The sequence below is a fragment of the Psittacula echo genome (assembly GCF_963264785.1).
Source record: "Psittacula echo genome assembly, chromosome: 6".
In the NCBI taxonomy this organism is placed as follows: domain Eukaryota; kingdom Metazoa; phylum Chordata; class Aves; order Psittaciformes; family Psittacidae; genus Psittacula; species Psittacula echo.
The window spans coordinates 69,594,051-69,621,169 of NC_137743.1; the positions used below are offsets into that span (position 1 = coordinate 69,594,051).

At 34.7% G+C, this 27,119-nt stretch overlaps 1 protein-coding gene across 1 annotated transcript in view; it reads right to left on the bottom strand.

Annotated features, from left to right (window-relative positions):
* The window catches only part of CCDC141 (coiled-coil domain containing 141), a gene marked incomplete at both ends in the record, with an annotated part of 86,535 nt that overhangs the window by 38,749 nt on the left and 20,667 nt on the right, over positions 1-27,119 (bottom strand). Inside the window, 5 exons of the mRNA XM_080622040.1 lie at positions 1,712-1,831; positions 3,485-3,626; positions 9,296-9,468; positions 13,694-13,888; positions 21,663-21,782. Coding sequence (XP_080478166.1) covers positions 1,712-1,831; positions 3,485-3,626; positions 9,296-9,468; positions 13,694-13,888; positions 21,663-21,782 — 750 coding nt within the window. The remainder of the gene's footprint in view (positions 1-1,711; positions 1,832-3,484; positions 3,627-9,295; positions 9,469-13,693; positions 13,889-21,662; positions 21,783-27,119) is intronic.

A 27,119-nucleotide genomic window follows, 5' to 3' on the forward strand; every position in this document is an offset into this window, starting at 1 on the left:
GTATTGCTTTCTTATAAATCAATTAAATATTATGTGCTTAAAATAACTATTTCTTTCATTACAACTTTGGATGTAGTTATTAAAATAGCTATTTTGAATGAAACAAACAAAAAAAAAAAGTAGGAGTCTTAGTATTCAGATTAAGTAAATCCTTTCTCACAGTCACACAGAAGCATTCCATATGGAAACATAAATAGCCAGAACTAAACTATTCCTTTAACAACCAGTATAGCCCAATTTTCTGAAATTATTCTCTTGAGTTCAAATCCATCTTGAATGTTTTCCTGATACTCAATTCTCACAGAAAAACTCAGTGTTCACTCTAGAAAAAGACCCAGAAGCACTCGCTCACCATAAGGCTACTGCTGTAATTGTTTTAAGGCCTGTTCTTTTAGCACTTGGCCTTATGAATCGTAGTTCCACTCATGCCTTTATTCTTCAATCAAGAATTGCTTCCTAATGCCAGACTAGTCCCTACCCATCAAGCTGCATATTCCAGCCCAAACCAATGTGTTTGCATGCAGAAAATCTGCAAAAATAGAGACCAAATACTCGGTCATATCTTTTACTGCACCATCTGTTACAGAAGAAAGTCACAGTATATTAAGCAAGAGCTGAGTTACTGACATTTTTCATGATTTGGCTGGGATTCTGATTTTCAGATTCACTGTCCTAATTCATAGCTTCATATATATCTATGTCTATGAGCTTATCTACTTTTATATATTTAACTCAATACCACTTAGCATACCTATCTCTGGCATTTAGCCTAGAGTGCAAACTCTAGCATATCACAATCCACAGAAAGAGTAGGTAGGAGAGATTATTATCATCAGGGTAGATTTTACACTTCCACAAATAGAAAAAAAAAAAAAAATAAAAAAAGTGACACCCTGGCATGCAAAAATTTGGCAGAACAGACACAAAAAACTGTTACAGAGTTATTTGCACTCTGTGTAGAACCAGGTCTCGGGTTTCATAAACTGGTGCCTGAAACAAAAAAGAACTCCATATGAGTAATTGTGTTTTAAGAACTCCTAAAACATAGGATAGTCATGTGTGTCAAGATCATGAAGAGGATTCAGCTGGTTCTAAGCCACTTTCAGATACCACAGCAATGCTACCAGAGTTGGAAAGGCCCTGGATGTGACTTAAATATAGTCTCAGCTGTGTTACAGAGCTGAGTGCTGCACTGCTTTCATACCATAGCTGCATTCCCAACATGACCAATGAGTATCTAATGGCAACTTCAGACCCTCCTTCAGAATTTCTTCACCTGAACTATTTTTTTCCTTTTTGCTGATTCATCCTTTTTATTTGCCATAATAAACCAAAAGAAGAGTTTTCTGTGCCTCTGACTGTCTAGAAAATTTTTAAACTTGGTGTCTCACATAGAAGTAGAAAACCATATCTGAACAATCTTCCTATCAAAGGCTGATACCGGGATCTTGAGGTAGTAACAATGAGATAAATAACTATGAGATAGAGACAAAGGGAATAACCAACGATATCAGAAGTACTGACTTGTAAAGTTACCTGTGGTTTTGTTCATTAACTACAGTTTAAAACTGAACTATAGACCTATTTCCTTTCCAAGAATACACTAGAAACTCTCAGCCTCTCACCTTATTTAGACTTACAGAAGACATTTATTTCTTTCTAATAGTACTTCAGATTAATAAAGTTTCTCTTCTCTTATTTTTTATTTTACCTTCATTTGTTCAGCCAGTTCAAGGTGCTTCTCCAAAATCCTTTCCGATTCAGACAAATATGAGCCAATCTCCATACCAACTGCAAGCATTGGTGTGATTTTTTCAATCGACTGTGATACCTTTATTTGAAAGCATTATTTATATAGTTAATTTATACAAGTAGCCAGTATAACAACAGTATAAAACATGACTTTGTATAGAGAAAAGTGAAGTAACATTTGTCTGTTGGTGTTTAGATTATGTACTCTGGAATTTGTATTTTTGATTTTTAGATAAGTTAGATTATGTAATTCAGGAATGAAAATATAAAGGAAGAAAATTCTACTATTTCTGCTAAGAAAATTCTAACAGGTATGGTAGAATTTAGGAAAAAAATTCCTCCTGTTTGCTCTCATTTAGTTGACTGTGCTTTCCTTTATCCAAATTATCCCAGGCTTATTATTTCAGTAAGGCACAACTGCATTATAACCTAGATATTACAACCTTGGCAGAAACACTCCTGTTATGCTCTGTCTTTTTGTTTGGGCTTTTGTTTGTTTGTGCGTGGGGTTTTTGTTGTTTGTTTTTATCAGAAAGTACATTTAAAGGTTCTCTGCCAAGTTAAGAGACCAATTTTTATGCCAATACATGTACACATCTCCATTTCATTGTCAGTGTAAAATGCTATATATGCATGATGATAACAAATCACCTTATGAAGGGCACAGGCAGACAGAGTATGCATAGTTATTATCAGACATGTGAATTCACATGTAACATCTATTCTAAGAAGTGGCTGCTGAGGTTAAAATTTTATTAAATAATGATCAGGGGCAGTTGAATTTAGCACCAAGTTTTTTGTGGCACTTTGAATGAAATTGGAGAAAAAGTTTTTTTGCTTGGTAGGAATATAACAGTAAGTGCTGTTCACTGTAATGAAACATCACGCATTATGACTCAAATCTTCAAAGTCTTCCCTAATGAAAGACTGGGAAGAAATTGATCAGAACAAATTGCAGAATGAAATCATATGTCAAAATTGGGTCTACATTTTGAGTATTATAAAATATCTGATTGCAGACTTAATTATTCAGTCATTAAATTTATTTACTTTTTTGGTGTATGATCTGGGAGATTTTCTTCATATGAATCTTGATAAAAGATTATATTTTTAAATTTGAATTTACACATGGAAACTTGTGTAGTGTCTAATCCAGCTCTGACGAGTCATTGAAAAGTTCTGCACTACTACCGAAAATTCAACATCTTAAAGAAAGCTGTGATGTCCTTGATGCTTCAGTATCTTAATGAATTATGGGAATTTTTATAGTGAATAGAATCTACTCTCCTTCAGCCTTACTGAAAATTTGCTGTGGTTCACAGCCACCATGCTTATTAACCCTCAATTTTGCCACACTTCTATTTTCATTTACAACCAAATGAAAAAGAAGTCATAGAAACAATGTAGCAAACCTGCATGAAGACCACTGTCCTGATTGCTCACTTCTTTTCCAAAATTAAAAATTATAATAGCTCATTTCCCAAGCAAATACATGTTTTATTGAAAATCCCTGGTAAAGTATTCTCACAGACACAGCTGTATTTTTCAGAACAGCTTTAAGGTTTTCCGTGCTGATAACAGCATTCAGAATTCTAACTCCAAGCTTGGGCTTGGAGTGACTAGTATGTTCTTTGTAATTATTTGAGTTAACTTTAATATTCACGTAGCTAAATTACAGAAATACAATACACTGTTCATGAATACATTAAGAAGACAACATGTTATGATGTACCTTATTTAGATGATCTTCAAGAGAGGCAGTCCATTGTTGCTTCTTCAAAGTAAGTTCTTTATAATCTGGACCCTGCCTGATTAATTGATCTACTTTTTCTTGAACATATTCCATCATTTTCTGAATTCCTGTCACCCAAGAGCTAAAATGGAAAATTCGAACTGTTGTTATTTCTCAGTTTTGCTCAACAATCAGGATGATAATGATTAAGAACAACACTTTTCCTGTTGACCTGTGTGGCAAGTAACTTATGAATTTTAGAACATAAGCCTTAAAAGAAAAATAACCAAGAGAAATATTAAAATTAATTCAAACAAAATTGATGAGTAGAACACATGAATGACATTTCCAAACAAGTAATTTATTACCACTGCATACATTAAATTCATGTGCCAAATATCCTGATTCAGTGAGAAATACCTAATTTAAAAAATAATTCTAACTTTAGTTAAACTATTTAAAGACTAAACCCACAAATGTTAACAGCCTAAAAGGAGAGAAAATATATAGCTTATCACTTCTACTTTAAAAAGAATGCTTTCTTTGGACTTTCAGATATTCCAGTGTTTTAACAGCTGCTGAAAAAAAGAATGTCTATAGGTTCTAAGTCAATATTTCCAAAGATTTTGTTTTAACAGGGGAAAAGACAACATAAATTTACAAAGCAAAGGCTTGTCTCATAACTTAAAGCACTTAATATCTGAGAAACAATTCACAATCTGAACACTTGAGTCCTCTGCAAATTGTAAAGAAGTTACCCCACAGAATTAGGATCTGAAATTTTGATATTTTAAACAAAAAAAAAAAAAAGAAACCCACATATCCATTGATTTACTACTGAAATTTATTAATTGTAAGAACTTTTGTAAGACAACAAATTCAAAATAAGCTTTTCATTACTTTGGGTTCATCAGAAACTTATGTTAATACAGGTACTTATTCAAGGTTTTCTTCTCTGTCCTGAAAAATTAAAGGAAACTTTCTCACTTCAGGCAAGGCTTAGAGAGTTAAACTCTGCAGCCTCAAAAAAAAGCTTTATTCTACACTACTAAAAGGAATTATGGCATTAATAGGCCATTCTGTTTGAATTTGATCCAAATTTGGTCACAAAAAGAAATTCCAAATTTTAAGGCCTTTTAAGTCCTTTTCAGGGAGTAAATGGTTTCAAATTTTCCAAATTACTCTTTCAAAACTAGCAACCTCTTAGTTTGTGCTTTATCCTTTAACACTAAAACTGTCAGTCCTCTATTTGAGTACTCCTTTAAAAGAAATATGTTTAAAAACATCTACTAGCACCAATCCTTTTAAAAAAACAATAAGAGAACAAGTTTTATAGGCCTTGAGAATGACAATTTAGATCTCAATAAAATCTTTGAAAGTAACATTAGTTTGTTATGAGTTAACACAATAGATTTTATCAGAAGTAAAATACAGACAGTTCTTACAGTCGTAGGCAAGCTAATTGGCTGGCAAAGTAAAAAGGGTTCTCTAAACGGACAAAACCTACTAATTGTATATTTTTTTAGAATTAATGTATATTTGCTCCTCCTGTTTTGCTAGCTGGTTTTAATTTAAAAATTATTGCTCAAAAATCAGACTTACCAATATTTTCATTTTGAAACACTTTAGGATTATGAGAAAGAACTGCCTTCTGTAATTTTTCTATATTCCTGTTCCAGTGTGAGCATTTTCATTTATTTAGACTATCTTTTTGTATAAGGCTGCTACATGCCTCATGATGATTTGAAAGTAGGACAGAATTACCATATTTCTCTGGTTTTACTGTGAGTTGTATTTGAATAACGCTGCTGAAGTCAGTGTGATTAGCCTTAAACATAGTCCTCACTCAGTCTGAGGGAATCAGTGTTAGATTTGTAAATCATAAACCACTACAGTCTTATACACATACAAACTGCCTGGCTTATTTTTCAGTATTCTAAAAATAAAAATAATAAAACAGTGTGGATACAAGAAATCCATCTACATTTTAATTCTCTTAATACTCAAGTACTCCATCTTCTCTAGCTGCATTTAAACCAGTACTACACATAGTAGCCACTTTGATAGGGCTTTAAAAATGCATTTTCCAGTATCCTCATTCAGAAGATCCAGTGCAATTGAGAGCATCATCTCATCAAAGTTAACAAAGAGTCACCCAACCTGAGCAAAGTCAGATGATTCCTTCTCTTTTTCTTAATAAATATATTGCCTGAAAAACTGGAGGTTATACTGGTCAGGTTATAATTTTTCGCCTTTCAGAACAAAGCAGCTTTTTGAAAAGATACCTAAACTTTTTTATATCCACATCCTTTACCGCCTTCAAATGGTGACTTCAAATTTCCCTTAGGATTTCCAGTCTAGTTAGATAAAGGAAATGGAAAGCCTATAACAGCAGTTAAGACTACCAATGAATTGTGAAATAAGAGGAAGAAAATATTAATTGAGATTGTCTTGATAAGAATTCTGTTTTCTGTCCAAATCTTCCTCTGCCCCTCAAGCTGTTCATGCAAATCTTATTGTCCCATGTGGTTAAATCACTGGGCTACATACTGGCCAGCATTTAAGGATAACACAGTGGTTTATACATGACAGAGAGGCATCTCTTTTTCCTCCCTCAATGCATTAACATTTCTGGCAGAAATTAATATTCTGGTACATAACCTGTTACCACATTTGCTGACAGAACTCACTGTGTTACCATTACTAGGCTTATACACTGGCTGGGGGCATTCCGGGTATCTCCTAAAGCTATGTTTTAGGCAAAAAAAAACCCCAAAACTTAGACTTATCATGCTATAGAAAAGGTTGAATGCGAGTCAGGATCCTCCTTGTAGCACTGAGGACTAGCCCCATGCTAAATTGCATCTGGAAGAGATGAGCCAACAGGTTACTCCCCTCAGTTAAGAGCTTGTGAAACTGCATCTGGAGGCCAGTTTGTCTAATCAGGGTCTCCAGAGCACAAGACGGATGGACAAGCTAAAGTGAATTGATCAGAGGCCACCAAGATAGTTGGAGGCTGGAGCACATAATGTACAAGGGGATGCTGACAGAGGTGAAGAGGTGGTCTAGTTGCTGTCTTTATTTATACATATTTATATATCTATTTATACATATTTATTTATATTTATTTATACATATTTATTTATACATATTTATTTATACAAAAGACAAGATCAGAGTGTTCTCAATGGCGAACAGCAAAAGGCCAAGAGGCAATGCTCACAAGTTGCAGCAACAGAAATCTTGACCAGATATAAGAAAAACATGTTTCACAAGGGGACTGTTTAAGCATTACAACAAGTTGACCAGATACACTATGGAATCTCTGTCCTTGGAGATACTAAAATTTGGCCCTGAGCAACCTAATCTTTGAGCAAAAGATTGTGCCAAATTACCTCCAGAGTTCCTTGCCAGGTCAAATTGTTCCATGATTGTAATCCTCAAGCCCATGCTTAGGCATATAAAGTGTTTCACCTGCACAGAAGTACTGTGCACTACTGATTGAAATATATGGCAAATTCATTACATTTAGGCAATGAGGCCTGAAGGCAGCAGGGGAAAGCTGAACAGCACTAATATTCTGTGTTTGCTTTCTTAGAAAGGTACTTACTCATTTTTATGATGCAAGTGGGCATTTAAAATATTTGAGATATTGGGATTTTTCACCATTCTTTTGTCGTGGTTTAAGCCCAGGCCATAAATTAGAACCAAGCAGTGTACTTTCCCCCCAGCCCCCACCTTTCTTCCCCCTGCTACTGGAGGGACAGGGAGGAGAACTGAAAGAATGCAACTCCCACGGGTTGAGATAAGAACAGTTTAGTAACTAAGGTATAACACAAACCACTACTGCTACCACCAATAATAATGATAAAGGAAATAACAAGGGAAGAGAATACAACCGCTCATCGACCACTACGTTGCCCCCACCTAGCAGTGTGTTAGCCCTTCCGGGTAACTCTCAGTTACATCCTAGGCATGACGTGCTGTGGTATGGAATACCTCTTTGGCTAGTTTGGGTCAGGTGTCCTGTCCCTGCTTCCTCCCGGCTTCTCCTCCTCCCTGGCAGAGCATGAGACTCACAAAGTCCTTGGTCAGGGTAAACATTCTGACCAGCAACTGAAAACATCGGCTTTATCAGTACTGGCTGCAGGCCAAAAGTCAAAACCACAGTGCTGCACCAGCTACTAAGAAGGAGAAAAATGACTGCTACTGCTGAACCCAGGACATCTTTAAAACAGCAGAACACATTTCTGGTGAGATTTCTTATCGTCATTGTTTTAAGTTTCACCTTCCTTCTTTAAATCGCTGCTGCTTCAGCTGTAATGCTTTGCTGTTTTTTAAATTATGTCTTCTAGGCAGAAATCTTGCCTTCTTTATTTACTTATAGAATATCTTGAGCAGCATTTTGGCACATAGAAGATCTGCCTGTTGCACTACCTGTTTTTACTGAATTCTACCAGAAATGACTGATAGATTTATTCTGATAAACTCATCCCATTCTTCTTGATGTGTACTGATGATATCTTACTATCCCACTTCTGATTTGGACTATTTGAATTTTTTTTAAACTCTTAATAGGGTAGAAAGAAAATTAATGACTTGGTATTTTAGAGATTCATTCTATAAAGGTCTTCAGCATTCCTAACATTAATTAATGCTGTGCAGACATAATTTGAAACACAACATCTGCTTCTATTGAGGTAACGTTTAGCAGAACATTAAGTCCTAGAGAACAGCGGCATGTGTTCTGGAATTATGGCTGGTTTAAGAATCACTGAGGAAAATCCCTTTTCTTTCCATTTGATTAAAATATAAGGAGATGCTGAAGCAGTAGCAAAAGCTGTAAAGCCAGCTGTAAAGCATATGTTCTCAAAATAACTGTTTCAATTTTCTATGTTGTCACTTTGCTAGGCTCAAGCCAATTACATCTGGAGTGACAGATAAAAGCAGTTTAGATAAATTTTTTTGCAAGGTCATGTGATTAAATGAAAATTTTATCTAGACTTTCACTTGCTGTGTTGAAGTAAAGCTATTCGAAACCAGAAATAATTAAGGACATAAGCATGTAACAGGAAGGTAGAGCTAAGCTGACAATTAGCCAGCCATCAGCCATGTTCATCTGCTCTGTCTTTGAAAAGAACTCAGTACTATGAGAGGTACTTACTGCACCAGAATCCTACTAAGACTTGAAAAGCAGGAGATAATAAGCCTCTAGGACTAGGATTCTAAACTAAGTCATGATTTAAATTAGTGCAAAAACCATATCTGTGGAGTACATTATCACTGTCATTAACAAAAGCTTGGGGGGAAAAAAAGCGCTATAATTAAAACTACTAAGAACTGGAGAAACCGCAGTATTTTCTGCACTTGGCTTAACACCTGTATTTTTGTCTTGCAAAAATTACATTATAATTACTAGAATGATGACTTTTGAAAAGGTCAAAAAGGATTACATTGGGAAGCATGGAGTTTTCATAGCCACCGATAATTTTCATTTACATACATTTACTTTTCAAAAATGCTAACTAAACGATGGTTTCTGTACACTGCCCTAATATACCATTCCACTGTTTGACAGCACTCTTACAAGTAGCATGTAGCATTTCTAAGGACTTTTTGTTAAAGAGATTGGTTTGTATAAATACCAACAAATAGGTATGTCAGAAACTATGTGTTTCAGGTCATGTAATTGCACAACTACTTAGTTTACTACACTGGCTCTTAATTGCAGTCTGATTCTAACTAGTCAAGTTATAAAGCAACAGGTAGATATGGAGAAATGCAGCAGATATGCAAAAATATAGGGAATACCTGTGAGAATCTGCTTTATTAAGTAAAGTTTTTCCCTTCTGCAAGGCAGTTGCTGTGCAGCCTTTAATTGCTTCTTGTAATTCTTCATACTTCATTGTCAAGATAGGCAAATGTAAGCCTTCTGAATTAAATATTTTAAGATAATTGTCAATACCTTCGAGACCATCAAGTACCTGCAAAAACAAACAAAAAGCATCTGTTGTAAACATGTCTGCTTTAATTGTGCATGTATATTCAATTTAATTTAGGGCTTGGTATTGACTTTGCAGGTTACAGAACATAGGTATAATTCAACAAAAGTTAATGTAAGCATGGACATGCAAAATTATGTTTAACTCTTTGAATTTAAAACTGTTCATTTTTTTCAGCAATAATCAGGCCCATTTGACATACTGGGGCAGAACCAAAATAACAAGAGTAATACAGCACATTAGCACACAGTTTTATTGAAGGTCACTCTTAAAGAGTTTTACCAAAATTCTTCTTCTTGTAATGTTTTAAAAATATCAAATGTATATTCAACAAGTACATCATAGTTAAATTATTTTTATATAAAGGTAGGCTTTGATTTTGCACATATGCAGCTTTGGTTTTCTTGTAGGTATTCACTGTTTTCCTTTAGTGCAAGAGGAAGTTTTTCGTCCAAATACCAGGAAAAAAGTGATGGAAGTACTCTAGAAAGACTCCTGCCTTTTTAGACGGAGTAAGGACAGCACTGCAGTACTCCATTATTAAAGTTAATAAATACTAATATTTGTAAAATAGAAACGTGCCCAAACCTACTGTGCACAATTAGCATCATAGCAGAGGCACTATATTCTCTTACCCAATTTTTTTGCTCTAACAACAGAAAAATGTGAAATCTAAATAAAGCAAATCAGTAGAAAATGTCTAATAGCATTAATTTCTTATTGAATGTACACATTTATGTAATGAATTAAAAATCTAATGACTATAACATGGATTACTTTGTATACATATTTTTAAAGGGAAAACAAGTGCTTGTACACCACCAAACTTGTGTTCTGACTTTGCAAATCTCTGTATATACTCTAAGCGTTAGCTCAGTAAATAATTTTGCAGACTTACATACTGAAAATATATTGCTCTCCAACCCTCAGTTCATCACTGAGAATTTTCAGAGACAACAACAACAAAATATATATATGTTAAAATGCACATATATATTAAATACATCAACTTAATGCATATATATATTAAATACATCAACTTAAATAAAACAACTTTAAAATTACTACACCTGAAGAGCAAGAGAACTTTGAGACTGACTAAATTTTACTTTAAAGACTTTTACAAGGTTTTACATTCATAAAAAATTGGAAAACAAAAATTCAGTGAGATTATCGGAGACAATATAATCCACCTTGCTACAGCATATCACATATGATCCAAGAATTCAGCAGCTGAGAATGAACCTTATATTGCTGACTCAAAATAGCAAGGAGAGAGGCCTGAACTCTCTCAAACAACTGAAACCAATGCAAAAGAAATTAAGGAAAATAAAGAAAAGAGGGTGAGCAAAAGTAATTAAACTTCTAGACACAATAGATTAAAATAGGACATGCATACTATATTATTGAATCTGTCAGGTTATTTTTCCTGTATGTTCACTTTAAAGCAAGTTAAAATGACTTTAGTTTTTCGATGGCACATAGGAGAGGAAAAAAAGTAAATAAATAAAAAGGCAGCACGTAAAATAGTTAGAAGAAAGTGTATATGTCCTGGAGTTCAAAATCAGAAGTTGAATTTTGAAGTAACTTACACATCAAAGTATAAGATACTCCACAGCTAACTAAAACTGTGAATCTGCAAACATATTGAACTCACTAAAAGCCTTATTTATCTACTTAAAGCTAGTGTTTTGCTCACTCATAAACATAACAGGTGTAATGGCATGCTGTGGAGACACTCCTGAGCTAGTGCTTTCTTCGGCAGACACTTCTACAAAGCCCAGTCTTGCATTCTGAAAAGATGTTACCTTTGCTCCCAAAGCAATAGACATACATTGGCATAGCTCCTTGCCTAAACTAGAAGAAGCAAAAGATCTCTCTCACTTCAGGGATCTTTAAATAATTTCAATGCCAAGTATTGTTTACTTGTGAAAAAAAACCCACCGAAGGAACAGAGCACAGGTTAAAGACAAATGTGATTACAGCCCCACCTGGCGCTCAAAATAAAAATTAGTGCAGGCAAAGTCAGGGTTATTTTTTTCAGCACATTTAATAGAACTACGAAGGTTGTTATTGGATCTACCCATGGAAGTGATCTGGTTTTAAAGCTTCTATAAACGACCTGCAAACAATATACTTAAAGTAAAATTTGGTGTTTGGACACTTTAAAATATAAACTTTTCTAACTCGTCTTCTAACTAAAAAGTTTGGAGAAAAAAGTCTGCATTACTAATACTACTTGGTGCACATGCTCTTGAAGAACAGGCTTGTTGTAAAACGGAAACAGAGAGATTTCACATGTTAAGTTTATTCTTTAATGTTGAGGTCCTCCTTAGTGGAAAAGTTTCAGATGTAGCAGCTTATTTTCAAAATCATCAAAGACTTGAAACTCAATGGGACACCTTCAGATAGCAAAGTCTAAATGCTTAGTATTTCCAAAAAGCAAATAAACTCTTGTTTCCTTTAACTTCAGTGTAAGAGGTCAGCACCACTGACTAAAGAACTAATGCTTCAAAAGCTTTGTGCCCCAAATCAAGGCAACAAAATTGACCACCTATTTTTTTAAGATAGCTCTCTGATCTGACAACTCACACCTGGAAAAGGCTTGAATAAGATCCCTGCTGACATCAAAGACTGATGAGACAGACAGTTCCTCCTTTTGCTCTAACTCAAATTTCCTTAACAAATTGTTGTATATTAATACCAACATGCAATAACAGAACTTACTTTTGTTATATGGTAAGCCAAACAAATTACTAAATTGCTTCTTGCTTTAACTAGAGAATATCATCAGTTTGCAGTTAAAAAAAATCTAATACAACTGTGATAAATTGTTCTGATAGCTAATTTCTTCATTTTTAAAAATATATGCTCTAGTACTAGCTAGAATTTCACAAAGTGTGACATCTGTCTATTTTTTTACCTGCTGGATAGAAAAATCATATGCTATTAAAATCTCCATGAGCATTTGGTGTTTATAGACTGACTGCCTTCATTACTTAATGCTCTTACATAAATTAGAAATATTATAAGCAGAAAAATACCAGCAATCAATCCACAACACTCCACTGGAAGACCATATGTTGATAAAAGTCCCTACTTGTGTTCCCATTTTAAAACAGATTTGGCTCTGAACAGACTTAAAATTGTTTGAGGATTTTGTATTATTCACTTTCACCATCAACACATGAAATAACAGTAATATAACCTTACAGAAGTCTGTTATAACACAATTTCCACCTTTATAGATACTTCTTTGGTCTTCTCATAAAACCTACTCTTAACCTGATATATCAGTAAATGGATTTGAACTAACGATATTAAGCTCTCTCAATTCTTTATTGATCAACTTTTATATCGGCTGCTTTTTGAAAAATTAAAAATTTAGCTTTAAGATATTCCTTTTTTGGTCATCAATGATTTACCTATTATCTCCACATAACATTAAGAACAATAGAAACACAACCTACACAAACTAAGCAATGCATAGAGTTCAGTAGACAGGTAGGCCCCTCGTAGCCTTCTCATGTGTGAGCTGCAGGAATCTAATTCTGGAATCTGAATCACTGCTTGCTCACATGAGCACCGCAGTGATAGAAATTATTGCCTATACATTATCTTGCTGACCTCAATATAGCTGTGGGCCATAATCCATCATTTGTCCTGTGACTAAAGGTGTTTTGTGCCTTCATTGGCCACTTCCATGTTACATCATGTCTAGACCATGTAGTATATAATGTAGTATAAGGAATTGTATATTGTCCCTGATTTTTCTCATGTCTGATTTTTAATTAGCGGTCTGTGGAGAGCACTGCAAGTATAGATATTGTTTCCAATATCCATACTAGCTTGTAACAGGTTAGGTATTTTAGATCTCCTGTATCTTCATAAAGCATTATGCCATCATGACAGAGCCCATGATCTTAAAGCCCAGATAGCATTTCCCAAATATCTTTTTTTGGAAACTGAGTACTATTCTTAATATACTTTAAAAAGAAAATAAATAAATAAATTAGTTTAAATGCATGTGCCATTTTGGATAGAAGTTTGAGATGAAAGGTCATATTAAAGGATAATCAGATTTGTAATTTTCCATTCCAAATTGTTTAGCAAACTCTGTTTGCATAAATGCACATGTATCAGCCTTTAAGAGCACACTGACAGTTGTATTATCAAGTTATTATTACAAACTTGGCTTCTTACCAACCTTGCCAGCAGAGTGAAAAAAGTCATTGGCCTCCTGTAGCAGGACTTTCCTTTCTTCCATATAGAAGCACACTTCTTCTCGTAACAGACAGATTTTCTGATTTGAAAGCTTTAGATGTTCTTTTTCTGTATAGTCCTCTGAAAGCAAAATCTTATGTGCTTCAGCTGTCAGCTGTTCCACAGTGGAATTCCATTCCTAACAAGAAAAACTCCATTTTAATCAACTATACCTAGAAAAGTAATATGCCTGCACAATGACAGTAGAAATACTGGAAAACGTGTATTGCATTTATATGCCTGAAAGATACCACCATTTCCAGCTGGAGTGACTTCTCAGCAAGTTTAGGTTTTACTGACAAAAGTTTTCAGCAGCGGCATCCTATGTTCTTTGACAGTTTCACAGACAGAAATAGCAGTTAGTAGTGTGTCTGCTGAGAAAAATCTAGATAACATAAAGACATGAAACTTCTACTTGGTAAGACCAGACTCCCATGACAGACATCCTCTTCAGCCCAACTATTTAACTCAGAACAAACTAAAATACTGCCTACATAATAACTGTTTCCATTGATATAATTTCTGCTAAGAGCTGTCTGTACACCAAATTTAGGGACTAAGCCTTCGTGAACAAAATTTTTCCTTACAATTTTTCACCTGTGATAAATACTATTTCAGTATTCAGTCACACTATATTCTTCAGGTAATAAAGAGGAATTGAAAGATGCACTAGACTAGTGTTCTGGGTTCAGCAGCAGCACTCAGTTTTTCTCCTTCTTAGTAGCTGGTGCAGCACTGTGGTTTTGACTTTCGGCCTGCAGCCAGTACTGATAAAGCCGATGTTTTCAGTTGCTGGTCAGAATGTTTACCCTGACCAAGGACTTTGTGAGTCTCATGCTATGCCAGGGAGGAGGAGAAGCCAGGAGGAAGCAGGGACAGGACACCTGACCCAAACTAGCCAAAGAGGTATTCCATACCACAGCACGTCATGCCCAGGATGTAGAACTGAGAGTTGCCTGGAAGGGCTGGAACTCTGTGGGGTGGGGGCGAGGTACCGGTCAGTGAGCGGTTGTATTCTCTTCCCTTGTTATTTCCTTTATCATCATTATTATTGGTGGTAGCGCTAGTGATTTGTGTTATACCTTAGTTATTAAACTGTTCTTATCTCAACCCATGGGAGTTGCATTCTTTCAGTTCTCCTCCCTGTCCCTCCAGAAGCGGAGGGAAGAAAGGTGGGGGGGGAAGTGGACTGCGTGGTTCTGATTTACGGCTTGACATTTACAATTTACAACTAGACATCCTAAATGAAAAGAAACTTTAACTTGAAATGAGTGAAGAGGAAAACAGCATTTCACATCATCTTGCTTTGCATCTACTGCTTTGGTATTTAGTTACTACTTTGGTTTTGCTGTTTTTCTATAGAGAAAACGTTTAAGCAGTAAAACTGTTTCACAGTGTACTTTATCCTGCTGTGTTTGTCAACACCTAAAATTGGTGCCTTATTATGCTATTCAAAATGAAAGAACTGTCTGACGTTATTCTGCAATTCCTTAGCATATTTTCTCCACTTTTTCTGGCAATGAATTAGATCAGAGAAGAACCTTTTTGAAATTTATTTAGAATTTCCTTCCACAGATTTTTATCAAATGTCTTATAAAGCAGACAGAACAATATTTTAAAATAAAACCATTTGTTTCATTAAACCACTCATATTTGCACATATGGCACAACAAGATTACAGGTTAGATTATTTTCAGCATGCTTCAAGAATGTTAGCCTCACATTTTTTGTTTGGTTTTTTTTTTTTTTTTCAGTGAAATTATTGCTAGTGGCTTGGAAGTTTTCCAAGAAGAAGTAATCTGGTTATTCAGAGATTAATCTGGGGCCTAGTAAAAGCTTTTTTTGTTTGTTTGTTTTGTCTGTTACTGATAAGTAGCTATAGCAAAAATCTTTCTTGACTTTTTTGTTTTATTTTTCTTTCAAGTTAAAATAATGACCACTTCTGGGATCAGGCTGCAATAATCTTCAGCCTGTAATGAAGCCCTGCAATATATTATTTAATGCACAATCCCCCTTTCATAAAATCTCATCTTTGTCTCTCTGTCCTAAGTAATATTCAGTAAGAATGAGGATTTTGAGGATAATTACAGTCTGCTGTGCTGTATTTGTCCCTTTTTACCTGAAGAATGTTTCTTGGGAAAAAATAGTAAGGAGATCTGTCCATACACACAACTTCATTGGCCTACTTATGAATAGGGTATGGATTTCTGACATCCAATTGTACTACCACTGCAATGGCATCATCTTCCAATACTTGCAGCTGGAATGACTGGTACTAAATGCATTCCATGGTCAGATTCTAATCAAAATTGCACTTATATTTAAGAGATATTGCACTCATATTTATGAGAATTAGAAAACAACACTGCAACTGGAAACTTTTATCTGAGACTAATAATAATTAACCTAAAAAAGGCAAAAAAGTGTAGTTGAATATGTGCGTACTCATTTCATTATTATATGCTATTTGTAAAATAATTAAAAATAAAAATTTATTGCAGAATGAAAAATGCATATTTTAATGTGTCAGGAAAGGAAATTGCTTCGTTAGCTTAGAAGCAGATGCAGAAAACCAAAAACGTTCTGAATTGTTTCAGTGTACCATAATGTGTATATTATAATTGCAGCAGGCAAGGCCAATTATAAGAAAATGACTCAATTTGTGGTGAAATTATTTCCTGTGAGAGGATTTCACTGTAAGAGCATTCATGAATCTGCTTGATGCAAGGTACCCAGTAGCAGCTTTTAAGTGATATTAAAGCAGAAGTTAAACTCTGTCTCATTTAAATTAAGGCAAGTTTCTAACCTTTCCCACAAGCTCAAAATCTCTATTTATAATAATAATTTATAGTTTAAAATATTCCATGAACATTACAACCTTACACACTCCCTGAGGGCATTAAATGTAGTTAGACTCATTTGTTACTACTCGATCATTACTCAGACTTGGTTCGATTTTCTACAAAATAGCTAGCAACAATTTCACTTTCAGCTTTCTATTAAGAAGTAAATGTCTCTACACATAAAAAGCCTATTCTTTCCATCAACAGGACATACAAACTCAGTGGGAAAATCTTTATCAGTTTTTACTGCCCTTCAGCATTCTACATGTTCAATTCATAGCAATCTAGCAGTCAGCAATAAAATATTTGGTTTTCATTTTCCCTGAAAGGAACACAAAGCCTACTATTACCTCGACTTTTCAATTTGCCAAGAAGTGCTTGGGAAATCCTCTATCCTATTAAAGACACACTGCAGTCTATGTGCTTATGCTCAATGCTTCTCCTTAGCTCACGTCACTGTTCTTACTTTTCCCTCATGGTAGTAAGTCCTTTAAACACTTGCTTTCACTATTCCATTTGGCAAAGAAAAGGAACTCTTTCTAGGTTCCTTGATTTTTCAAGAGTATTAAATCTGATGAATTAAAACTATTGTGGCTTTAAATCTAAAAGACTTGAACTTTTTGTGGCTTCAGCAAATACCTAGCATAAGCCTGAAGAAAACAAAAAAACAAACAACAAACCTACAACTTTATCTTGTTATTAAACAACTATTGCAGGATAAATGGGCTTGGTTTGGTATATACAATAAATATTTCTTCCTTAAAAATTCTAATTTCAGATTAAAATCTGAAAGGTTGTGTAAAATTAATCACTGGAATGTTCTAGAGTTAAACTGAGAAAACCTTGAAACACATCTATTTGACTTCAGATTGTGATCCATATAGCAGAAAATCTAGCAATTAAGCCACAAGTAAATTAAGTACAAAAATATGTGGTTTTCAGAATATGTGATAAACTGGAGAGAAAGAGGAAAGAGAATTTCAAAGTCAATCACCTCCTGGAAAACTGTTGAATGTTAAAAAATAATGCCAGGACAGAGAAGGACATACCAAAAAAAAAAAAAAAAAAAAAAAAAAAGGACCAAAAATAAACAAAACAAAAAAACCATCCACACCATTAACAGAATAATTATGGGTAGAAAAGGAGCATTCTCTCAAGGCAGTGAGATGGCACTACAAAAAAAAATCAGACAGTGAGAAGAACATGACAGTTGAATGTAGATTTGCATTTGCTGCACATGAAATATGAATGTTTAGGTAAAAATAAAATTGTCAATAAAGAAAAATTGTTTTTCTTTATATGCTTTGTTCTAGCTATCAAAGTAAAGGAGTGTGTTAAAACATCTGCCATGCAGATGAATTACAACGCTTGTCAAACTCCTCTATGGAATGTCAGTCTCAGGAAAACTGGCAAGAGCTGGATAGCCTGAGTTTGCATCCATGCAGAAAATGGTAAAGGAGCATGGCCACCCAGGAAGGCCAGAGAAAGAAGGGACCTCCAGGCAAACATTTAACTGCAGAATAATTTTTTTCATGTATCTAAGCATCAGCTGTGAGATCTAAGGGAAGAAAGCAGGTAAATCCAGTATTCTCAATCCTTATGTTAATGTCAGCAAATAAAGCAATTAATACTATTGATAGTGATATTTAATTTGGTGAGTAAGAACCATCCTGAAACCTCATTAGAGTGTCTGATTACCTAGCATGGCTACTCCAGACCCAGTAAGCATGCAGATCTATAAATCAAAGAAATATGCTCTCCATCTTCCTAGCAGTCTTTATTAGAAGGAGGACTGATTCCAGCATTGTTCAGTCCTGAAAAGTGGCAGAAAATATCTAAAATGCGAACAATTTAGCATACTACTTTTCTTCATCTCAAGTTATTTGGCCGCTAAGTGGTGCTATCGGTCCTTTTTTACCATGCCAAGCACCTCCAATACACTCAGAAACGTAACAAAAAGCAGTTAATCAGTGCCAGCAGATATTAGCATTGAAACAGGATTCCCTAAATCTGCGTCTCTGCCTCTTCTCTCAGGCCTTGAGGGAAGAGGGGAAAAGAGTGAAGGGTGACAGGAAGGGGAGGAAAAGGGGTTGGAAGGAGGGAAGCAGGAAGATCCTTTTGATATTTGGGAAGACTGGGAATTTTTATTCCAATTATGAATCCTTGGTTTTACCTTTGGTCTTGATTATTGTACAAGATAGCAATAATGTTTTCAGTGGCTTCACCTCTTAGCAAGATGAGGTTCAAGAGAGGATATCAACCTGAGAACATAAAAAACCATACTCCTGTCTTCTCTCAGTCCAGTCACATAAGCAAGTTGTTAGTCCTGAAAATCATTAGGCTAACCTCTGAATAATTTGTCCTGTTCATATTAATATCTTACTCTCTATGAGAACACTTATACTTGCTCTGCATGTCTATTACACAGAAACATTTCATCACACCCTCATAGCGACAGTACACATATAAAGCGTTACTTCAAAAGATTTATTTACATCACATTAGATCCTAATACAAAATTCCAAAAGTAGTTTAAGACTAGTTTGTCAACGACCAAGTTACAGAAAAGGAATCTATTTAATTAATTAGCCAAGTACTGTGTAAGGTACTCCTGAGAGTTTTTCCTGAACATAAACAAATGTTCTTTACAACCATTTCCATGTTTTCCCACACAAACTGATAAAATAGTTAACTGAACTGATAAAATTTCTGAAGACTTCTGGAAATTACCTTTCACTCTGAAATTAATGTACAGTATTCTTTTTTTTTTTATTAGAACATACACTGGACACTAGAAAAATAATTTTTTAAAAACTGTACCTAGTTCTTCACTAGCCTTCCCTGAAATTTTGCGTGGAATTACAGTCTCTCAAAGAGAATGAATACTTCACACAGCAGCAGCACTACAGTTCCAAAATACAGACAAAGTCAAAATACTTCAGATCACCGATCAAATGCTGAAGGCCTGTGAGTTGCCAAAGGTTTAGGGAATTTCATCTGCAGGTATGATATATCTCATGAGCCCGGTTTTGCTTAGACTAAGCAAAAAGGCCAAGTTCATTTCTAGGTTGTTCTGTATTTCACACAAGCAAACCATACAAGTAAAATATTACTTTGTGCAGTGACGACATTCAGAGATAATCTCTGCTACCTTAGAAATATTACTGGAACACATATTTGATTGGTATATTTACCTGAATTTTACAATCAAGATGTCAGGCTCCTCGTTTATTCTAGTCTCAATGTCTGCAGCTGAATGCTGTAAAAACTAATGCCCACAGCCCCATAACTCTGCTTTCTGAATAATATTTGCAGTTCAATCTGGCCACTCTTTTTGCATATCATAATTGTAACCAACATGTTCAGTAACATCCACTTCAAGAATTTCATTTCTTGAAAGAGGGTGGTGAGGCACTGGAATGGGTTGCCCAGGGAGGCTGTGAATGCTCCATCCTTGGCGGTGTTCAAGGCCAGGTTGGATGAGGCCTTGGGTGGCATGGTTTAGTGTGGGGTGTCCCTGCCCATGGCAGAGGGGTTGGAAATAGATGATCTTAAGGTCCTTTCCAACCCTAACTATTCTATGATTCTATGATTTCCTTCTGCTTGAACATACTGCCAGTAAGAAAAGCAGAAGACTAAAGATAAGATGTTCTCAATCCTAATTTGCATGGATGTGTAACAAAAAACTTTTAATGCTAAACACTTTGAAATGATCCTAAGACAACAAAAGAAAGCAATTCCGTAAGAATCATCTGTAACATAATGTATGGGAGAAGAATTATTAGGTGAAACTGTAATAATAAGTGGTATCATTATACATTAGGTTCTGGATGTTCAACCATGCAAAGGATTATTAGACAAAGTCATAATGCATATTGTTCTTGTTTCTGCACTTACAGTATCATTGCTAATTCACAGAGCAAATTACAAGAATAGCCTTTCAGTACAGAATGTGGGGAAGAGTAATGACCATTTAGCTAGTTCTAAAATTCAGCAATACTTTAGGGCACCTCAAGTATTTCTATGTGTCCCTCTTTCTCTGGCAACACAGTTTACTCATTTACTGTCTGCTACTTCTGCTTTTCTGGTGCCAAAGGTCTGTTAAAGCTTTGCAACAGAATTTAGGTCTTCGTGCTAATCTTCTCTAGATGAAGTAAATGTGTTTTCTGACATGCTGCTTGGAGAAGCATTAGAAATACTGTTTTGCATACATGACCACCCTGAAGCAGTTAACTGTAACTATGCAAACAAACATCTGATATACAGCTACAAAGCTTACAAAGAAACATAACTGTGAAGAGTCATAAACCTGATAGTTGCTATCAACACTACAACCAAACACAGTTGCTTGAAAATCAGTGAGGAATGATCCTCACCCAGGAACAGCACATACCTGATGACAGCATGACTGAAGTATCTCAAAAAAGGTTCTAAATATATGCAATTTAGGTCATACAAATATCCATTATATATGTGTGTGTATATATATATATATACATATGTATCAATATTTCCTTCAATCCCATCTTGCCTTTATGAGCGACAGTAATAGATTTATTTTCTCAAAAACTGATATTCACAATGAAAATATAATTTTTTTATAATTTTGATTCCCAAGAAATAAATGGGTTAATACCTCTTCCAATCCTGTACACAGTTCAGTGACAATGAATTATGGTAGAAGTGGCTGGCATTAAATTCTTCATGAACATTAATATTTTGTAATATTCTAATAAAATTGTTTTTCTTTATTTTTTGCAGCATGGTTTAATATGTAAGCTACCAGTCTAGAACTTATCACTAAATTGAAAAAAACAACTAAACAACATCAAGGATTACTTCTCTTTTACCTTATAAATAACTGTCAAAATTTTAAATGAGAAAAACACTGACAAATGTGGAGGCCTGCATTAAAAGTAGTAAAATGAAAAAATGTCTTCTTAGACATTTAGAAATATACACCTTATGCACACGTACCATCTACTCCTATATGTGCTTATTAAATGCCCAAGTTGATGTTTTACTATTAATTTTTAAATTGCTTCAGTGATCAATCATCATATTTCTTACTTTCACTTTGACTTCCATTTCTTCAAGCTCTTGAAGTAACCCTTCATTTTCCAATAGAGATGAGCCTAAGTTTTGCTTCTGAAAATAACCTCTGATGTTTTTCTTGTACCAGGATGTTACCTAAATAAGAAAAAATTCAGTCAGTGAAGAATTTGAGAAATAACTGTCCATTTTTTTAATATGTATCAGACAGTTACATGAACAAATGAAGCCCTAATTTTCATTCTTATAATTTCCATTCCTAATGGTCACAGTTTTGTTCAATTTGTATAATTTAAAACGTTAATAAAGGAAATGATTGCAGTTAAAACAAAACATATTGGAGTATACGTAACAAAACATACAAAAAAAAGTGTTAACCCAATATGACCAAATTATAAATTAACACAGTAAAAGCAAACTCAAGATATAATCCCACATAGAATAAACACATTTTATAACATGGTAAAGATATTGCACAGTTTTCCTAGAATCACATTAACTTAAAAATATCCCTTTCTAGACTTACTTCAGCAAGCATATGCAGCAAACATGAGCTAAATTGCCCAGAATGACTTGCATTTATTTCTGCTTGATTCATAGTAGGCATCTCTCACTTTCTTTGTAAACAACACATGGCAAGAACTCCTGAGTGAAACTTTGCATTGCAAAAGAGTAGTCTGAACGAGATATTAATATCAAGGAGACTTCCTCCAATCTTTTCAGTCTGGAAAAACACCACTGTACTTAAATTGTATATGGCACACTAAGAATTACTTCCTACTGTAGGTACTACAGCTTTTAACAGCACACTATGGATCTTTTAGTTTTATTTGTTCATGTAAAAGATATTTCTAATACATTTAACCAACTCTAAAAATGAAAGAACCTTTAAAATGTGATGTAAACATTTTCAGTTACAAATAGAAGAACTGGGGCAGGGAGGGGGGGAAGGAATCCCTGCTGTGGCATAGTCTTTTCCAAAATGTACGCCTGGTGCATGGGAATACTTGCTCCAGTACCGGAAGCACCTCCTCCCGATCCTCTTCCTTCACTGACCTTGGTGTTCACAGCATTGTTTCATGTTCTTTTCTCTTTCTCCTCACTCCTCGCTATGTCTGCACAATGTTTTACCCTTTCTCAAATATTTTTTAACAGCAGTCCCATCAGCTTTGCTGATGAGCTCAGCTGTGACCTGTGGTGGTGTAGTTGTAAAGCTGGCTGGAACCAGCTGTGTCTGTCACAACTACAGAGAAGGGCAGATATAGTAGAAAACAGAAACTAAGAAGAAAACACTTTTTTTTTTCTATAAATTATTCCCACTAGGAAAAACTGGTTTTCACTCACTTTCTTCCTGTGTGCATTAAAACACACATACCTATATGCCATAAATTAAATCTGAGCTTACCTCAGGCACGTTTAACTCAAGCAGCCTTCACTATATATTTTGACATGCCTACTTTGAACTTTAGGATAAGCTAGTCTCAAATAATTTGCCCTGTACATTCATCATAAGCTGATTTTGTTAAATGCCAGACAGGGTGGGTTTGAGATTTTTTTTTCATTACAATAATCACTGTATGAGTGGCTGATGCTTTACTTACTACCTGAAATCTCAAATATTTTTATGATCAGTATGTGAAAGGATGATCATGACAATACAGTTCTGCCTTTGTTCATCCTGGGTATATTTCAGTCTCTTCATAACAGTACTAGCTAAGCCTTTCCTTAATCCTCAATGCATTTAATCTTCACAATATTGCTAGTGAAGCACCCTTGTCTAATTTTGTCAATAACAAGTTAGGGCAAAATGGGATCACGGACACATATTTAAAGAAAAATGCAGCACTTCAGGTTAAAGTCCTGGCTTTAGTGATTTTTCTGTGATCAAGTACAGCCTTATAAAGAAAAGGAATCATAAAATAATCTTTTATGGGAAAAGAACTATCAGTATTGCATTGTCTCAGAGTAGCTACTAGTGCCTTGTTATACCATATGTGTGAAGGACTGTAAAAGGTCCTGGAAATAAAAAATCCAAACACCACTAAAGGTGATGTATACCAGTCAACAAAAAGCATTGAAGTTACAGTGCAACAGTCTGTTTCATTTACAGTTTCTTGCCTATGTAGACAAAAGCACTGTATTTTTTTTTTCTCCTTTTGTTTTTGGTGTTTCATTGTTTTGTGTTCTGTTTTGGTTTTTTTCAATGAAAGGACTTTGTTTACACAATATTCCCAAAAGCAGAACTTGTTTAGAATACTAGCTAAGAACAGTAATCATTTCAATTGTGAATATTAAAACCAAGTACTCCATATTGGTACATGCGTACTTTAACAAGAATACATTCACTCTCAGCAAGGATTATGACTGACCAACAGTGGAGTGAGTTTGACAGAATGTCAGAAACTAATTTGGTTTCAAGGTGTGCGGCTTTTTTTACATAGGATCAAAGTCTGGGAATCTAATTAAGTTGGCCTATATATGCAAGACTAGTAAAAGCAATTAAGTTATCACTGTCAGGAGAAACAGGATAGGCAATCAGACATTCGGAAAAACACAGATGAGAAGCATTGGCCATAATTAAAACATTGGCAAAATCACTGCTAAGTTCACTGGCACCACGATTTCACCAGAAGTAAGTAGCAGAGAAGTAATCTTAAATTGATCTGATTATAGTTTTCAATAATTTAAATCTATTTAGGTCTAAATGTCTTAACATTCATTGTAAAATAGTATTTTTTATATTTATGAAAAAAGCCTTTGCAGAATGTGCTATAATAAAACATGAAGTCAAAACTTCACAGAGGAACTTCATACAACATTTTGATGACACAAATAGTGTTATATGTTAGATGACAATCTGCAGATATGCTTCCAAACAGATAAACTGAATATTCTCATTCTAGCTGTCAGTAGCAGCACTACGCTGAGTACCAGCTATTGGAAAAAAAAAAAAATAGCAAAGAACACACCATCAGCAGATCTAGTCCATGTTTAGACAATTATCTACACACTAGCTGCTGCTGTGCATTTCTTCTCATGTGTGTGCAACTTACACATTTGGATTTGCAGGTCCTCCTTATCAGATGTTAAAATCAAAAATCACTGTTTTTAATTAGAGAATTTAGCTTTCAAGCAAAGAAACAACAGAATCTTTCCATAACCTGCCATACCGAAGTTCTTCCAGGTAGATAAGATCACAAACCTATCAATTTACTATGTAAGGTCCACAAGCGAAGAATGCCCTGCAATTTTTGTGTAAAATCCAATTACAGTCTTTAATTCACTAAGCTTCACTACTTGATATTTTTATTTAAACTGCTTTTAATGAAAATTAAATAGAAATGGGAACTGTGACTTATACCAAGAAAATGTTTCCTTTATATCTGTCCAGATAGCAAATGTGAGTTTTACTCAGCTCTTCTCTCTGCCCTTGATGTGACCAAGTACCATGCATAATTTTGTCTCCTATATGCACCTCCTATATGTCACCTATATGCTCCTATTAAAAAAAATTACTTTCATGAATCTTCTTCCAAAGATAACTAATTATGCACAAAATAGGCCAATTTGCCTCTGATTTTTATTAATGAAAGAGATTAACAGAAAATATGATGCTGACACTTCTGTAAAGGAAGTAAAGTAAGTACAATTTCACATATTGAAAATACTGAAAAAGAAACAGGTTACATGTTACAATCAGGACTACTAGATCATCACGTTCCAATTAGAGATTAAAGGAAGGTGCTGCATTTTTAGGTTTTCATAACCAGGTAATAAGTAGTGATCTTTGCAGCTGCTTGCCTTTTCTTTTAAAAAAGTAACCCACAGATTATGCAGCATTGCATAATTGCGCCTAGCAAAACAGAAGCAAAGAGCAAAAAAAATCCACTCTTAGATCTTACACAGCAGAGCTCATCTCCAGTAGTCTGTTTTCTCTGTATCCGCTGAACTCCCATTAATGTCAGTGGGAGTTCAATATGCTGTTCTTGCATATGTAGCACCATTATTCATCAAGAGGTGTTCATGTACAGGGATTGGAATACTAGTTTTCATAGCTGATCAGAGGCTTTGAGAGTTTAAATTCTGTCATCACTCAGAGATACATATATAATGTGTTAGAGGACAAAGAGGAATTTTACATAAAGGCTCTAAAACTTAATTTTCCAGTGTTTGTATTTACATGTTAATATATTATTTGTCCATGATGCATGCAAATTAATTGTCTATACGTGTACAAATCATACATTATACCAGATTTTACTCTAATACAGATATTAAGCAAGTATATTCCAACAAGTGTGATATTAAAAACTATTTTAATTTGTCCCCCTGTGTATACCAGCCTCAAACTGGATGCAGATATAAGCATATTTAACAGGTAGTTAGATAGTAGCCCCTCTCTTCACGTCAGAATACTTGCCAGCAGAAGAACAATTTCTATACATACTTTTTGTGATCTGAGCACATACCTGAAAGGAAATGGAAACATACACAGAAAACAAACATTCACTGCAAAATCATTTCCAATCCTACCTAAATTAGAGTGAGTTCTAGGTGGTTATTCCCAAACGTTTAACCCTTAAGTGACGAGGACAAATAGAATTCCCCAGTAAATTTTATGAAATCATGATATTTAATACCCTGGGAAATGTGAATTTTGGGGGGATTTTGGGGGGTAGTGGGGGTGTGCTTGTTTGTTTGTTTGGGGTTTTTTTGGGGGTGGGGGTTTTTTTTTACTATTTTTTTTGTTTTCTGGGCTTTTTTGTTTGGATTTTTGTTTGGTTGTGTTTTTAAGAAGTGTGCTTGGCTCCAAAACAAACCCCACATATTCAACTCTTACTCTTTGACAGCAAGGTATTTCCAAAATGTTTCCATTCTGGATGTCCCTCCGTATTTGTATACTGTGGAATAACACTGGCATGCTGAGGTAATTGTAGTAATATCTAATACTTTTTAATGTAAAGAAAGGATTTTTATTTTTTTTTAATGAAACAGGACAGATTTCCAACATATTTTACAACAGTTGAAGCTGTTGTAAATTTATGAGAATACATTATATTGAAACAACATTTCTGTTTGAGGATCTTTCATGATATAGCTATATGGCGATACTGAAAAATCAAAAACAGTCACAGCAGCAATAATACGTATTTCTAAGCAAGCACAGATGGTTTCTAATGGTTTTCACAGAAACTGACATAGTCTTCTATACCACAGTTCTTGTTTTTCAGTATTTTTGTCAGATGTTATTTTATAACTACATCCTGAGGTTATGACACTTGCAGAAGACCATACTATTTTTATCTGGTTGTTTGGGGCTTTTACTATCTAATCATTAAATCAGTAGCTTTCACTTGGTTTCTGGCAGCTACTGATATTGAGTAGTCTAGAAATAAGGCTATCAGCTTGCTTGTGTACCTCAGCAATTCTGTTGTCCCTATGCAAAAATTGTGCTTGTTGAATAAGGTGCTTCTC